The following is a 17,990-nucleotide window of genomic DNA, read 5'->3' on the forward strand; positions in this document are numbered from 1 at the left end:
GATGACAATTTGGATACCGTGCAGACACACCCATATTTCTCCGCTGACTATACAGGAAACACTGGCTTCTAAGGTAGCTATTTCAGGTAAGTGCATAAAGCTAAGCTGGCCTTTGCCTGTTCTGTGGAGTTACACTTGCATGTCTTAGCAGCATCAGCAACCTGCCGGCAGCTGCTGTAAAAACAAGAGAAGGCGACAGAGGGCACCCTGCGCCAAGTGGAGAACTTCGGCTCCCACACAGACATAGAAACCAAGGCAGGATACACTTAATTTGTTCCAGATGCTCTCCTGACCTGACCACATATTCCAAAACCAGCACAACCTCAGTTTTGCCAGTGCCAGGTCAGCCAGCAGAGTGTGCCAATGGAGGTTATTCAGGATTGCAGTGTAATCGTGGTTTTGGCTGAATTTGAATTTCAAAGAGTAAGACCTGTTCAGAAATGGTCATCAGATTAGATTATCTGATCTGTCCTCTTGTGTAACGCAGACATGTAGTTTCACATGCTCACTCCCATGCTAAACTCAGGAGCTGATGCCTAGATAAAGTATTTTTTATTTTCCTCCAAATAAAGACTGTTATCTTTTTAATAAGAGAGAATCCACTACTACTTTGTTTCTACAACTCAAACCACCTTGTTTCAACAACTAATTACTCTTATGGTGAAGTCATGCCTCTTAATTCAAATTTCTTTGGTGTCACTATCTAATTACATTTTTCTTCAACAGATTAAAGAGACCATTAGCACATCATAATTTTCCCTGTAAAAATGCTTACCCACTGTAATCAAGTCACACGCTGCTTTTCTTTTTGTTAAAATAAACAGATTAGGCACCCTAAGGTTCTCATTATAGGGTATTTTTCTATCCCACAAGTCTCTCTAGTGGTTTCTCTTTGTCCCACCTCCAATTTCAGATGTATTATAAAATACCAACATCAAAACTGGGACAGAGGGCTGCCTGCATTCACTAAGCAGCACTGACTCTCTGTTAGTTCTGGATGTCTCTAGAGCTTCGAGACACCAAATTTTCATGTGATAGGATACTGGCTTAGATATCTACCCTGCTCCCTGCCTCCTAAAAGAAAGCCTAAACACCCGAAGTACTGCACTGCACCCAATGGCCCTGTACTCACTTTTCAACTATGTGTAAGTTCAGATAGAAACACAAGGTGTAATGGCATACCCTGGCAAGCTGTAACTTGGCTAACAGGGATGGTAGCAGAAGTAGGACACACTAAACTTCAGTGCAAGCTAGTGGCAAGGGTATAAACAGATTCCCAGCAGCACCAACATCATCATCTCATCTGAGTGCACTGCTCATTGCTGTGCTTGCCTACAGATGGTTACTAGCACGGACAAGCCTTCCCCTACTACAATTATATCCTTACTTGTTGTGCAGACTACCTGCCAATAACTAAGTGCACACGATTCCAGTGATGCATGAAACAGACAACAAACAGTCCTTAAAATTTAAACAGATGCTAATGCTCCTATGATTACAGTCTGAAGTAACTGTTACAAGAGTCACTCTGTAATAAGCATGACTGGAGAATTCCAGAGTTGAGTACCTTCTCAAGCGAGTATGCTGAGATATGACAGATTAAGCTATGCTGGTTATAAAAGCTACATGAGGAACATCAAAAAGAATAAATCATTTATAAACAGTAGAGGATAAAATTCTAAAAACAATAATTTGTCTAACTTCTTCCAGAGAAGGGATGAGTAATTTACTCCCTTTGGTAAAATACTACACTAGAAGACCAAAATTCTTAGTATGTTGGGGGGGGGGGGGGGGGGGAAATACCTCCAGAGAGTCTCCATCACATTCCCCTTCCTCTGTAGTCTTCCCTAGTTCTTCAGTGATACTGTTTACCATGTCAAAAAACCTGTCAAGAGGGGAAAAAAAAGGGCAAATATACACTTGAGACAGTATGGGGACAAAGATGATGTTTCTCTCTAAAGTAATGAATAAAGCAAGAGAGGACCGTAGTAAGTATAAACTCAGGTAAAAGTTTGTTTTACAGCAAAAAGAACAAAAATATTTTTGTTTACATGGAGAATTAACAGCCAAAATCTGCAGTTTTCCTACTTCTTTTATGTATTCCTTTTATATGTGCATCCATGATGTCTGAAATTATTAATAGCATTCATATTTCAAAAATCTATGTATCAGGTGAAATTCTCATCCTGTACTACCATTTCTTCATGTCTAATGAAAGCACTGAAGCATCATGAAAAGTGCCTAGAAGTCTTGACTACATTTGAAAGAGTTTCTGTAGTGCAGGAAGGCTAGCTTCAAGTTTTTGTTTGAATGAAAAGGGGGTCTATTTTACAACTTCCCATTTAAAAAACCCCACACTATTACATATGACTTCTATCCCTTTGAAAGAATGCAAGTGCAAATACAACGTCATGCTACAGTATGGCTTACTTGTCTTCTAAGAAGTGCCCAGATACGGAGGGGAATGAACATGGTAAAAGAACCTACAGGAACCAGAATGGATGAGACAAGCAGCTAGGGATTGGGCTGGGAGGTGGCCACAGGCATTAATATAGAGTACTGCAGTGATTTTTTGTAAAGTTGCAGACTTTTTTAGCACAAGAAATATTAAACTTCCTCTGGGAATGCCTTTTGGATTAATTCAAGACCACAGCCCTCAAGCTTATGGAGCAGAAACATAGTTTAGAGAAACTGAGACACCCCTAGTTTTGTACAAGAAACCCTTGCCTAGTTTAGCGTAGGGATACTGGTATAATCATGTTTACTTATGTAAACATGATGCTAATGTAAAGAAAATGAAGTGTGCTTCTTCCTAATCATAAATAAAATTTTAGTTACAGTAAAAGAGAAACCTTGACCAGACTTTGTTGTTATCCCTAATGTTCCCACTTCAGAAAGTCCATTTTAAGTTCAGGACGCTTTGTTGGACTGGGGACAACAAACACTTGCAGCAAGCCTTAACATGGTAAGTATTACAAAGATAATCTCACAAAGTGTGTAAAAAAAAAATTACATTTGTAATCATATTCGTTTCTAATGTTTGGCTGAGTTTGCACTTTGACCCTTCAAACCTCATACATCTCCAGGGTACTGCAGTATTCTTTTGCATGAAAGATGGTGATCACTGAGGATGCTCAGATCAACTTTCACCATAGTTCTGAAACAGTCAGTCCCTGTTGTGCATGCAGGCACCATCTACCCCATTACAAGCCATGTTTTTCTGAAATAACAGTGAGACACACCTTCTGCAATGAAGTTCTGTGCAGAAATAGATTTGAAAGTCATCTGAGTTGTGCAGCACATACAGGAAACAGCACCGTTCTTCAAACTTCGAAATGCTGAAAGAACAGCCAAGCAGAACATGTTATTGGAAAGATACATTTGGACTTCTACCAGCTGTGTCAAACCATACAGATCAACCCACTGAATATGGAAAAGCACCAGATTAAACCTAAGCAGCCATAGTTTTTCCTTATTGTAAAATTACATTCTTGTATCCTCCGAAGTTCACATTCTGCTGTTTGCTATCATTCAGCTTGCCCCCCAAGTCTGCACAGTGTCCAAGGAAGAGTGAGAACAAAGAAGTTAATAGGATTATTTCCATTGATGCAAGTCATTTTTTGTCTTCAGTGCATTTAGGTAAGGTCCTTAATTCCCACCCCTGCAGCCAAGATGAAGCATCCTTTCAGGATCATGTTAGAAAGCTGAAATTAAAACTCAAATCATGAGTGCTTTAGAAATCAGCCACAGCTCAATCCTGAACACAAAAATTTCTGATCAGTTCCTTGTGAATTGGTACATTAAAATATTTTAAAATTAAGTCAGCATCAAAAAATTAGGTGAAAGACTTTACCACCCTTGCCCACCCAATACCTTTCTTCAGTTTTGTTTTTATCTGCTGTAACAGTAGAACAAAGATAATGAAGGAGTATGTATGCCATTTTCTTATAGAGGCATAGATGCCTCAACAGAAGAGCAGAAGAGATACAAACTCTGGTACAGTTGTCAGTTTTCTACCCCAAGTAGGCTGCAGCTCTTGCAAAGATACTCATTCACCAGAACTGGTTTATATGCATGTTATTACTGTGCTCCTTACAGAAAATATTAAACTTTATTTGAAAAAGCTCTTTCTGTAACTTTGTCACATGTTGAGTGCCAGGTGTCAAGCTGATGCAGTATAATTGATTGTTACTATATTAGAAAAGGGAAAAAAAAGACTGCTAGAGCTGTTACACAGGAATATAATGCAGTATTTGAGAAACCAAGACAAATTAACTGTCCTTATTAACATTCTTAAGATACCGGACAAAATCCACAGTCCTAGTAAAATCTATTTATTTCAGCTAGATCGAGATAGTCATCAGTTTTTAATTAATTTATAGCACAATAAAGTAGAATGCTATTCTACGTTGTGCCAAAGGATTGATGATTTGATTAACGTAACAGTTTTTCTTTAAATATCAGGAAATTCTTGTAATATTCAATCTTTAACAGGTGTCTAAGTTTGTCTGATCCTTGCTTCCTTTTACTATTCCTGTCGTAGAGACCTGTAACTTTTGATAAACAAATGACTTTAGACAAGCTGGGGGGGCTGCCTCTCATAAAGCTACTTATGAGAAGAGCGAGCTTCATTATAAGAATGTTTGTCTTTGGGTATGGTAACTCATTTATTTTTACATTAGGAAAAATTCTTAAGTGCTAAGAAATGTACACATCTGGGAAGACAGTCACTCTTCACAGTGTATAAACTAACTTTTATTTCAAGTTTTTCAAGCATACAAGTAAACTCTCCAGATATGGAGTAACTGATATTAACAGAATTACTCATTCATTTCAAGTTCCATGTGAGTTTAAACATTTTACTGAATAAACTGTCAGTTTAAACCTGACATGCACAGGAGCCACTAACACAGCAGTGAATAAAAGGATAAGAATGTGAAGTGTACACAGAGGACAGGCAAATTCATAAATATTTAAAGCCTTTAAGCAAGTGTTTACATTGCTTATATGTTGCTTTCCTCCCTGAAAAAAAGTTGTTAGAGTGAAAAAACGAAGACTAAAAAACACCAACTTACAAAATGAGACAGGTTAATTTGTTCAGGAAATGCCTCATTCTGACAGTTCCCAAGCACACGTAGTACCCACTGACTTCTATGACGGCAGAATTGGGGCTGAATTTGCGAAACTCTGAAGACAAACAAGGTAGCATGATGTAGTGTGGCCTTGTGCCCAGCTCATGTGCATCCAGAACTCCCCTCAGTCAATGAGAAATACTGCAAGTGCTATAACTACTGCTTACTAATACTTCCAGATGAAGCAGCAGATGTTGAACATTGGCAGCAAACACAGAAAAGTAGCTCTGTAAAACCTCTGTCTGTTTTCTAGAAGTGTAGAAGTATAGACACCTCCCACTGTTGTAATTAAGTAGTCTGATGAGAATCCAAGTTCCGAGAATTTGGGATGGAAGACGAACATCCTTGTTGTCAATTCTTAAGCTACAAGAAAACTGGATTCAGATCTGAATCCAATTTTTTTTTCACTGTTTCTAACACTACATTCATGAACATGACCTCCGAGACACTCTCCCACAGAAACAACACAAGTAGCAGTTATTTCATAATCCAGGGCTTGTCCCAAACACTGAGAAAAAGCCAACTTGTAGTCTAGCAACTTCAGACTGCAACTTTAGTTTTTATTTTTAAATTGGAAAAATAAAGATGGTATCTTCTCGCTTATATGATGTCAGCTCTGCAGAACACTAGGGACTTTTCTGGATAACCTAAGATGCAACGCACCTTGGGGTAGCAGCCACGTTCCAAAAGCTCTGATGAAACCTTTAAGATTAACAGTACTTTTTGGCCCAATTCAATAATAAACATTTGTGTTCAAGAGGTCAGGAAGGCATGTGACAAAAGCAGAGTTATTTACAGCAGCACACAAAGCACTAATCAATGAGTTTGTTAAGCTAAACCCAAAGAGTACAACTCCCTGCATGCAGAGTGCGGTTTAGCACTGTGCTGCTCAGAGAGCTCTACATAATTTCCAAGTCCCTTTGCAATTCTTGAGAGCTGAACTCTATTACTCATTAAATAAGATCCTGATTACACCAGCTAATACATAGCACACAGAAAAATGACCCGCTCAGTCACTTCCCTTAAGTATTTACCAAAAACATTAGCCACTTCAATGCTAGATGTCTCCTCAAACCTGCTGTCTCCTTATGTAATACAGTGAATATTTATGGAGGCCTCCCAAGATCATGTACAAAGACCTGCCTTGTATGTTAAAGCTGCACTTCTAAAGCTGGTTCTTACTAGTCTAGAAAGGCTGAGAATCCTCATGAAGCTGGGAAATCCCCCTTCCTAGACCGCTTTGAGTCTAGGAAGTCTAGGAGCTTCAAAAGAGCCAAAAATAGTCTTGATACAAAAATAGATTAAAAGCAGGCCTGGTTCTGAAGGCTGTCCCACTGCAAAGAATACCTGTCTTCATAAAACTAGGAAAAAAACTGAAAAATTAAGTGATAAGAAATGCACATATATTTGAAAGGGGGGAAAAAAAAAAACAACAAAAACCCCCTAATTTATTCAGTCTTATACTTGCGTATGATACAAGATTTCCCCCTGCAGCTCCTCATGAAGGCAGCCAGAGAGTTTTCCAAGAATTCACAGTGACTCTTGGCTCACTGTAAAGTCTTCCAAGTTGTTTTGGACATCTGTCCAGATGAACAGATTGGAAATTTAATTGACAAATTAAATTACAATTGACAATTTAAATAACAAATGCAGGAGGGTACACCAGAAACAGTACTGACCACAGTATGGTTTAATAAGGGGGAGGGGAATGGAAAGAAAAGGACAATAAACACTTTTTTTTTTCTTTTTTTAGAAGCACACAAAAACATACTGTAACCAAAACCCACACCAGACTGAACTAAGTGTATCATTGCAATTTTTGCCCAAAATAAGCTGAATCCCACAGGACTGAATTTCTGTGCCTATTGATAGTTTGTTTTTTTAAGTTACTTTTTGGAAGGAAAAAGAATCATCCATCTGTGCAGAAACGTCCTGCAGACATAGCAACAGCTTTGTGCGTATGGAACAGTTATGATTAGAACAGAGCAATGACTATTTAAAAAAAAAAAAGAAAAAAGAAAAAAAAAGATCTCTGGACCTTTTTAATTACACTAAAAGCAAACACCAAAGTGGAAAGTTGCAGGATGACAAAGTATAAATCTTAGAGAAAAAAAAAAGAAAGAGACTAAGATGAAGAATTGATCCAAAGAGGTCACAACAGTGGTAGAACACTCTTACTATCAGAAGATGCAAATTGCAAGGCTGGACCATGCCAAACAGGACGCATACTACATTCGACCTGGGCCAGCAGAGCAGACCCACTAGCCTGGATGTGGCTGCTCTCTGCTGACAGTATGGCACACAATCCAGTAAAGAATTCTCCCTAGTAGACAGAAAACATTTTGCGGAAATCAAACAAGTAGATGGCAAAGACTCCTTCTCTGTCATTATTTCAAGTCCTGTCCCAGAGGGAAGCATGCTGAAGAAAAGAAAGGTGGCCTTGAACATATAACATTGTTCTCTTCTAATGCAGTGAAGCCAGTCTCGCACATGTCATTCCTGATCCTCTGATTTATTAATCCATGTTAGCCTAGTCCACATGAATCTGTGAGGTTTGGCATTTTTTTCCCCTCTTCTTCTATTGACTCCCTTTTCTGTTCTCTCAAACAATCTACAAGTTTCACTTTGTGGTCACTGCGTTGACAAGACTCCTCTCCTTATGGGCATTCTCTGAAACAGTTATGCTGCCATATCCACGAACAGACACAGAAACAAAACCACCCTAAACGGACACACTCACACCAAAACCCAACAACAGGTAAGCAATCAGCATACTGCAAGGCACCCTGATCTTGTCAGTCCCTCATATCCTTCCACTCTGCATCCACATGTTACTTCCTGGCTTACGTATTCTGTGCACCAGGCAGCTTCTGGCTGCGACAGAACTCAGGTAAAAGGACATGAAACACTGGCAGTTATTTTAATTCAATCTTAGTTAGCATAAAGTGAGTACAACTTTTAGAAAATTCAGTTCTTCAATTCAACAGGCTATGTTTGCTAAATTTTACATAATAAACTCTGCAAGTGGTCATTTCTGGATCCAGAATGAGACTCCTGGAGCTTCATTTAGAGCAGGGCACCTGTGAAAGTACCTGCAATACTCTGCTCCAATTCTGTGCCTGTTACTCCACCAAGGTCCACATCAGCAGCTTAATATAATACTCACTCAATTACTCTTTTTGCTTCAAAACATAAAAGGGAAACAACTTACCTTACTCCCCTGATAGATGCAGCACTGAAGTTCCATTCATGGATACCCTTCTGTAACATACAGAAGAAAATAAACAAAACATTCCTTTCTATGAACAAAGCACCAGTAGGCATATCTTCTAGACTGAAACTCAAGAGATGGAAAGAGAAACACTTGAATTACAACAGTCTTTTAACAGTTATTTTTCAGGGCTTTTTTTTTTTTTTTTTTTCACTCAAAAACAAAGCAACAGAAGTTCTAGATAGAAGTTCTGGTTGGTTTGTTTCTTCATGGTTTACTCTGCAAACACAATACGCTATTTTAGAAAGCATGCAAAAGATCAGAAGGGCTGCCAGTATAGCCTGGTCTGGGTGCTGAACTTTGGGTCACATGCGACCCTTTGGAAAGTGGAGGAAAAAATTCCACCTCTGAGCATACCAGAAGTCTGCTCTGCATGCTCAGTGCCCTCATACGTGGGAAAACCAGGTGGAGAGAGCTAAAAGCAGGAAGCCTGACGCTGGACAGCAAAGCGGCAAATTCTTGAAAAGTAGGAGGAATTGCTCAGGGAAGGAGCAAATCTGAAGGCCAAGTGTCCAAAAAACCAGAAAGAAGACTATTTCCCTGGGAATCCAGAAGAGAGCAGTAAGAATGTACCAAAACCCCTAATTGCTGCTGGAGTAATAAGGCTGGAAGAAAGAAGCCACCCTACGAAAACACAAAGGGCCAGGCCTCACTTATTTTCAGAGCTTTCAAATTTATATCCATCACATTCAGCAGAACTGAGTTCTCTCTGTAGGCAGTCATATTGCTTCTCTATGCTTATGCTCTAATAAAATTTTACTGTAGGAAACAGAAGCCTTTTGTATCTTCTAATGAAAACATTCTCCTTTCAGGAAAAGGTGGAACTACACCACCTCAAAGTCCTGGCAACCTTGGGATCCCACCACAATGGGCAACATATTTGAAGAACTTCTGCTTTCTAGAGCTGAATTTCTTCTGGCGTTTTAGAGACATGAGCAATTAAAAGACACAGAAACATTTCTTGCTATGAGATAATTTATAGCATAAGGGCATAGTGTCAAACACAAACATAATCAAATGTATTCCAAAAGAAGACATGAAAATGTGTAGCTTAAACATTTTATGAATAATGAAATATACAGAACTCAGAACAGATACACTGCCAAAATAGTTACACAATGTGCAGGAGATGATAGTGGAATTTATTCTCCCATCTATAACAGCTTTCTACAAGGCTTCCTACACTGATTTTCTCGTCCTCTGTAATTCTTTCCTTCCTGCTCAAATCACATTAAAGGTTGTGATGCTAATATAAAATGCCTATCACAATATACCAAAAATACAAGCAAACACCTTTCTCGAAGCCCAAGCTTCACACCATCATAACTGTAAAGTACAAAGCGGTAACTCCAGTATCTCTTCAATGTTAAATGGGGGGAAGGGTATCTCCAGTGGGGTACAGGGACAGGACAATAGTCTGGTATTAAGAAAAGGTGGAATTGCAGCTTGAAGTGCAGGTACTAACTGATGGTAGTATAAAGTCTTTGTGAAACTATTCGGGTTGCCTGGTTCTCTTGCGTGAAGAAAGATCACTAACTCAATCCCTCTGCTAATCAGGAGGGTGTATCTGCACTGTCTTTTACTCCTCCCTCCATATACAAACTCTGACACTTTCCAATTTTCCGTGCTTGGAAACTCCCTCAGAGCTTAGCTATTGGTACTTTTCCAATTCCCCCTATTGGGAGTAATCTAAAATCTAAGTAAGTTAAAATATACATCCTGACATGCAGAAACTCAAGAAGCATAACAAGAAGCACAAGTATTGTGGGTTTTACCTGTCATCTACATGAAACTAATCTCTCACAGATTCATATACCTTTTATTTTACCACATGAAGTTCTCAGGCAATGAAATAATATAAAAGTTATGTCCCTCACGATCTTGCCAAGTTTTGAATACATTGGAGTAAATATATCAGGCACGCTATCCAAATTCAGCATCTGTTCTTTGGTTAGGCAAAAAAACACTAACCACCCAAAACAAAACTCAAAATGGATTCAGAAGCCAACGCGAAACAGAGACAGGCTGTTCTATTTCAAACTTGCAAACAGCACTGCTGCATTCCTCTAACCCCGTGTGGAAAGGGCTGCTAAAATTAGGGAACTGCAAGGCAAAGGTAATGTGCGTTCTACAAAATATAATGCTTTCTAATTTTTATAGGCATTTGTTTATGTTAAACTTGGTATTATTAAAGGCATGAATGTAAGATATGCTGCTAGAAAAGCTATGGAAAAGGAAGAGGCCACATCATTTATCCTGATATTGACTGTCATTTGGCTATTATAAAATTGCCAGCTGCAGGCTCCACTGAGTTCCAGTTTGAATTTGAAAGGAAAATTCAGTTTCTTTGTGCATAAAAGGATGTCCATACACTTCATAACTCACAATTCTTGTTCTTAGAGCACTGATGAAATTTTGGAAAATAAGTAGAAATAATTTATGAGCCAAAATGAACCGAAACCTGAAGCGTAAACTGGTAAAGCTCTACCTATGATAGGTAGATTGAAATGGATACTTGAAGAAATTTCCCAACACAGCTGTCTAATCTGCCCTTGCAGTAGGGATAGGTGTTCTTTGTCTGTTAATCAGTCCCTGAAATGTCTGTTTTCAGCCTAGTAAGGATCAAAGTAAGAGTCTTCCTCTTTGCAGTGGGCTGACAGATAACACATCAATTCCCTTCACAAAATGTCTTTATCAAAGACAAATATTATACTGGTTATGTCCAACTGAAAAGGAAGCTGGTGTCTCCAAATGTTTCTAATCCCTTTTCTCCCTGTAAGGTTTCTGATGGATTCTAAATGACTTTTAACAAACTTGCAACAACACACTATAATTGTACAGCTGAAGGGGTAACTACCAAGTTGCCTACTGCATTCTTTTGATGGGTATTATGGCTCACAGGGCAAGGATGCCTGCCCTGAGTATCAATCAGATCCCAGGCTACTGAATAAGCTCACCACAGAAATGATTCTGTCTGGAGTAAAAGTACTAGGGAGTGCATTTAAAACTGACCTTGTCTAATGCTATTGATTAACACTAGGGCAGCAAAATAGGAAAACGTTAATCTGCAGAAAACAGATACACTCTCCAAATGAGGAAGGAGGGGGAAAAAAAGTTGTATTAAAAAAGTGTAATATACTATCAAGTAACTTAAAAAATTGGAATAACAGAATATGCTACAAAGCAAAGCTTGCAAACTCTGCAAAGCCAAAATACCTATCTACTGAACACCAAACAGGTACAGACTAATACATCCAAATCCTTCTCCCAGTCACAGGATGACTGGACAGTCAAGTGACACAGCTATTGAAAAGGCTATCATCACTGAAAGTATAAAGCAAAACATCCCATTAGCTAAAAGATACACGAATGCACCACAAAACACCACAAGTGTGCATGCTCAAGTAAGGTTAACTCTAAGTGGAACATAAGAATTCATGGCAATGAGATGCCATGTGTGGCCAGTACACCAAGCATACTTGTTTTGCCTAAAAAAACCCCACCACTAAGAGATATTAGAGTTCTCCCTAAAAATACTGTAAGGTAAACATCAGAGAGAGAAAGGAACCATTTAACGTAAACACTGTGTTAGCAAAAAACCAAATTAGTATGAAATAGCAACAAATTCAGACTGAAAGCTAGAAGACCAAGTAACACTCTTCTACTTCACCAGCAGTATTCCAATCCAGGCTCTTCTAGAGGTGCAGTGGCGTTCTCAAACCAGTTTCCAACACAGTCACCTGTGAAACCTACACTAGTATTCAGATGGAGCTTGATCACTTTATGCAAAACTTTATGACAAGAGAGTCTGCAACAGAGGTGAACAGGACTCAATAGTCCAGAAAATTCCTTCTAGCTCTATGTTCTTTCTTATGCTATAGATAAGCCATGTAACAGAATGGAAAGTATTGTTTAGATGTGAACTACATGCACACAAAAAAGGCTACAAAACCCCCCAAAATCTGCATGTAAAGTAGTTTCTAAATAGACTAAATTCTGAATACAAAATACGTTCAGAACAGATCTGTTACAATAACAAGGTTTCCTCCATAGTACTGACAAATCATTATTTACTGTGCAGTAAATTTTGGGTTTGTCCAAGAACTACATAAATTTAGTTTTTATATTATTCTCAGAGGCTGAGCCTATTTGGAAAAACATCAGTAAGAATAAACCACAAATAAACAGAAATTCATTGGTCTAGGCAAACATTTCAGTCTGTGCTCTAAATCTGCAATTTCAGCCACAGTCCATTTACATTTTCTTATGAACTCACAACAAAAATTCTAAGCAGTACGGCCTCACATATTCTGCATGCAAAAATGCTTCTCCTTTAACAGACTACCAGCATGAAAGCTGAAGGATGGATTACCTGAAAAATAGCTCTTCACTGTTCTATCCTGCAGGCAAGCAAAATGCTGCCATGGAAGAATGAACAGTGCTATTTCTTACAAATCACAGCATCTCCAGTGTTGTGGCTCCAGCTGACTCAGCCTCCATTCACTCTTCACGTACTCCCCCCATGTCTCCGTGCTCCTGTGCTTCGCCAAGGTTCTATGATGTCCTCCCTGTCTTCACTCTTACCAATATTTTGCTTCCTAAGCATCCCAGAATGCAATAACCATTCTAGGTTTTCCTCTCCCCTTGCACTCCAGATTTTCTAAGCTCCTTTCCAAATATGTCTGGCTATCTCACACTTTGACATATGGACTTTCCAGCTTTTTCAATTTCTAGGACCTTCTGAGCATCTATCTATCTATCTATCTGTCCATCCATCCGCCAAATATTTCTTTGGCTTTTGACTGATTCCATTCCTATTTTAAGACACCAGTCTCTAACTTTCATGTTAAAGGAGTATTTACCACAGCTGACAAGCAATATTGCAGGTACAGGAAAAAGACAGTTCTATTTGTGTGAGTAATTTTATGCTACGTTATTTGTATGATGATGGTATATTGTAAATTACATATGAAGTCTTAAGCAACAGACTTGTATATCATACACTGATTTAAGACAACCTGAAAGAAGATGCAAGTTATTTTAAAAAGCGATGGAGACAAGAGGTCCATTGAACAACAAAACAAACTTAAAATAAAAATTAAGAATTGCATATTAAAAAAGAAAAAGTTTTTTAAATGCATGGCAACACATGTCCACAGCATCTTCCCGTGTGTTACTGTAACACTTTTCTCCTTTGCAAAATCCATCATTAGATGCAACTGTTTACATATTATATACCTTATGTACCATGCATACTTTTAAATTGTGAAAAAAGTTACAACTACAGGTAACATCATGACATACCTTGTCATCAGGCAGCACATGCCAGATAGATACAGTCTTCTCCTCGGCTTCGCTGTTGATGGAGAGATACGAGGGCTGATAGATTTTTGTTGGTTCTAATATTAAAACCTTGTAGAAAAAAAGAATTTTTAAGAGTTAGTACAAAATATGTAGAACTTTAGGGTATTAAAATCTGTTAACACTATTTCTGTAGTCATACCATAGCAAGAAGAACGGGGAAACAGAATGAACAGTAAAGTTTTAGGTACTGGGCTAGTTTAGTAGGGCTGACAGTAACTTAATATTAAAAAACCCCCTCACAAACCCAATTTTAATTTAGTTTTTTATATGACTATTATGTGTCAGTTGGTAGCACATATCATAATTTTCCAAATGATTTCTCTGACAACTATCAGATTTTGAAACCTTTGTCACAATTCGTTCTCTTGCAATGCCATTCAAGAACGTCCATCTCCCATATGGACAGGATTCTTGGCATACCTTTATCATCTTTTGGTAGAAGTGCATTTGGGTAAATCACAAAAACACATCAACCTAGAGCTAGACTAAACTGCTTTTGATTTAGACCACTGTGAACTGTAACCACCAGATCAAATTATTTTCTCAAAAGCAACAAGCACCACTGCAAGAGGCTGACAGCTAAACATTATAGAAAATTTCCTGGAATAAGTGAAACAAAAACTAGAGCCATCATGTAAAAGAGATGAGATGCAATGCAGCAAAATTTAGTCTAACATAACCACTTAGTAGATGAAGGCTGCCACTCCACCACTTTAATAATGTTCTGCCAGAATTACTTCCAGATCTTTAAAGCTTCCAGCATGCTTTAAAAGAAAAGGTCAAAGTTTGGCTATTTGAAGAAGCATGGCTTCTCATTAAAACTATTTATTTATTTCACACTTTCAGTGGTTAAAATCTTATGTCTAACACACCAAATCTATGTTGCCTGTGTTGAAGGTATTCTCATTCTTCAGAAGGTAAAGTATTGTTATTAATTCAAGAAAAAGCTACCTCCTCCACTACGGCATGCATAGGAAGATTTCTAGCCCTCAGCATTTAGCTGAAAGACATTTATAAAATAGGACCAAGCTGAAGACAGTCAACAAAGCGATAACCTCCTTCCTTTCTTCTGTCCTTCCCTCTCCCACAAAAGCTCCAATCAAACATCATCTTCAAAATATCCAAGATACAGAATTTCTCATTTGAAAACTTTCGGAGTTCAAAGAATTGCTTTAGGAAATAATGACTGACTAGGGCAACTTGGTCTACATTTATTTAAAAAAAACCCTAAACATAAATACCTAAGCAGTAAGTTTTGGAAAGAGACATGGCTCAGAGGCAAATCTAAGCCATGTCACCTCCTACAGAGTCAATAAGCACACAGGCACACTGGATGAAGTGCAAGGCCAAATTTTTGAAAAGTACCTAAGCATCTAACTCTGTAAATGATGACAAGTGGTATTTCAAATGTGTCACTTGGCATCTCCAGACACTTATAATTTCTAAAATTTGGTTTAGACTACTTCACAATTGGGGTCTTTAGCCTATAGCAAGTTACCCACATGCTGTGTCATTTCTTCCTCTAAAGGCCAAAAAGAGGATGACAACACTGATGCTACCAGATAAGAAAGTAACTGACAGCTAAGGTAGTACTGATGGACAGTGATGCCCTTCAGTTCAAACTCCGAGAACAGTTCACAATAAGGAAATCTACAAAAAACTTTTTAGAATAAATGATTTGCAAGAATCTGGGAGAAGGGACTCATTTTGCTGACTTGTTGAATGATGTGATTTTCTTTCCCAATGGGCACAGATAGGATTTTTGTATTATGAGAGATCACATATGTCTGTCTGTCTGTCTGCAACACCAGAATAGTTTCCTATACAACACAATCAAAATATGTGGTCACTGAGTTTATCTTTTGGCTCATGCTATCGCAATGATCAGTTTCAGTTTGCCTCTTAACAAAAATCCAAAACATTTGACTTGGACAGTTTTGTAAGTCAGAGCCTATTTTAAGTATCTAACTGCATCATTTCATCAACAAAAATTTTAAAAGAACATGGCCTTGTCTTTTACAAAAAACAGAGGATTCAAAACATTTTCTGTTTCTCTGCAAAGCTTTACGCCCATTCTCCTCAGAGAAGGAGAACCAGATTCCCTAGAGAGTCTCATGTTGCTTTCACTTTACTGCCTCAAGCTGTTGCTGTTCAACACTAGAGTCTTCCTTATGGTTTATTATTCCATCTACACACAGAAGCCAAAAGAACGGTACAAAACAACCAGTACGCACTTCAAGTATCCGGGAGGCAATAGCAACTGCTATGTAAAACAAAATGCTGTATTTGCTAATGTTTAGCTAAAAATAATACCCAAGACATTATTTCCCATACATATACAGTTAATATGTACAGGGAACAAAGACCTTTTTACAGTGTACTTTCAGGACACTGTACAACACCAACATATCCAATAAACATTTTTGGCTAAATGTTTGTAGAAGAAATCAGGAAAGTATATATATACTTATATACTTGAAATACATTGTCTAGTAGCCAGAACAATAGATCTCTGACTGCTTGGGCTGATTTTTAACCTCTAACAGAGCACAGACTTAATTGGCAGTAGTGTATGCAAAGCCTGCTGAGCTACAAAGAGATTGAAATTAAGTATCTTTTCTTCACAACATAATACTGTTAATACAGTATAACCTGGAATACACTGCAAAGGCTTGCTTTAGAAGAGTACCCATTGGTAGCAAACACTAAATAGCAAAGTTCTATCTTGACTTTTTTCCTCATTACTTTCATATGGAACATGCTGTGCAATCCCACTGTAGCCACGTGCAATCAATTAAAACCAATCTAGTGTGCAGGCCAAATACATTTCTTCTGGACAAGCCGTTTATTGTCTGGCAACTGAAAAACAAGCAGTGTTTTGTGTCCGTTTCCTTCATGTCACAATTTATTAAAAAAAACCCCACCACCAACAAAACAACTACTTACTGGAAATCGAACTACAGACACATCTGTCTTTGTGGCTTCAACAAGGAAGTCCATCCAGAAGTCCACAAGTTCCTGTTTGGCTGTATGTTGTTCTGGTGTCAGTTTCTTAAAATGTTGATATATCAAAATAGTCTCTACAATAGACTTCAGGTACCTGTGTTCATCCAAGCATACATAAATAGTAAACTTAATACAGTTTGTAAATAATAATGTCTCTACCTTTAATCACAACTGAAGCATTCACCATTGCAGCACCAAGGTAACCAGGAAGACTTTGGTTCTCTAGGATTGCTTTTAACAGTAGCAATTCCCCATTTAGAACTGGAAATGGAGCTGCTATATTAGTAACCTGAAATATAAATGAGTTCTGGGACACTCCTTCCTGAATTTGTTCCTGATCCCATATACTGTCTCCTATCCTAAACCATGAAAGCTTCATGAAATAGCTAAATCCTCTACCTATGGACCAAACTGAACCCATGTCAAACTTGTTTGAGTAGTGACCAACCTCAAATAAAAACTCAGGTGAAAAGTCCACTAGTTTAACTCTCTACACTGTTCTGTTCTCTGCATTGTATCTGCATTGGCAGTTGTTTAACAGAGATTTGTAAAACATGACATTTCTGGAACTGATTATCCTGTAAACACAACAAGAGCTACACTAAGCAGCCTTTTGGCATTGCTAAGGAAGGACAACAGCAGTGCTGAATAGCTCCCCTAAATGCAGCTCATCCCTCCCTCTGCTGTTTTATTTTCTGGGTCTGATTTACAGGACACCTCATAACATTTTTTCAAAAATGCCAAGAGGAAGCAAAGTTGTAAACATAGTCTTATGCAAATTTTATGAATACTACAGAAATGAGATATACATGCTTAACGAGGATTTATCACAGCTATCACCTTATCACAATTAGACTATTCATGGAAACTTTGTCTCCATGCTTATGACAAGAAGGTACATAAACTTAGAGGGCCTTTTGGGAACAGTTCCACAGCTGCACATTTTCCAATCATCCTTCTTAGGCCGTGGGGATATCCAGCTTAAGGTACTGCATCTACTCCCCCTTGCATCAAGTGGGCTCTGCTGAACAGCAGGCAACAGACTGGGAAGTAATTGCTCACAGGAGAAATCCTTCCTGAAGCACAAATGTGTGCTGTATTTTCAGAGTTTAATCCACACACTTAAACCCCTAAGGCAGTGGTACATAAAATCCTGACAACCAGGCATTCATAAACCCCAGAAAACTCTACCAGGAGACTTCCAGACAGCGCTACCC

General features: G+C 38.3%; 1 protein-coding gene across 2 annotated transcripts in view; it reads right to left on the reverse strand.

Moving 5' to 3' along the window:
* The window catches only part of MAP3K5 (mitogen-activated protein kinase kinase kinase 5), a 110,016-nt gene that overhangs the window by 26,993 nt on the left and 65,033 nt on the right, over nucleotides 1-17,990 (reverse strand). For both annotated transcript variants that reach the window (XM_074862625.1, XM_074862626.1), the window contains 5 exons: nucleotides 16,714-16,867; nucleotides 13,708-13,815; nucleotides 8,344-8,393; nucleotides 3,243-3,338; nucleotides 1,804-1,885 (listed from right to left, as the gene is read on the reverse strand). In XM_074862625.1, the coding sequence (XP_074718726.1) occupies nucleotides 1,804-1,885; nucleotides 3,243-3,338; nucleotides 8,344-8,393; nucleotides 13,708-13,815; nucleotides 16,714-16,867 (490 nt within the window). The remainder of the gene's footprint in view (nucleotides 1-1,803; nucleotides 1,886-3,242; nucleotides 3,339-8,343; nucleotides 8,394-13,707; nucleotides 13,816-16,713; nucleotides 16,868-17,990) is intronic.

This window comes from Strix uralensis, chromosome 3 (assembly GCF_047716275.1).
Source record: "Strix uralensis isolate ZFMK-TIS-50842 chromosome 3, bStrUra1, whole genome shotgun sequence".
Lineage (NCBI taxonomy): Eukaryota > Metazoa > Chordata > Aves > Strigiformes > Strigidae > Strix > Strix uralensis.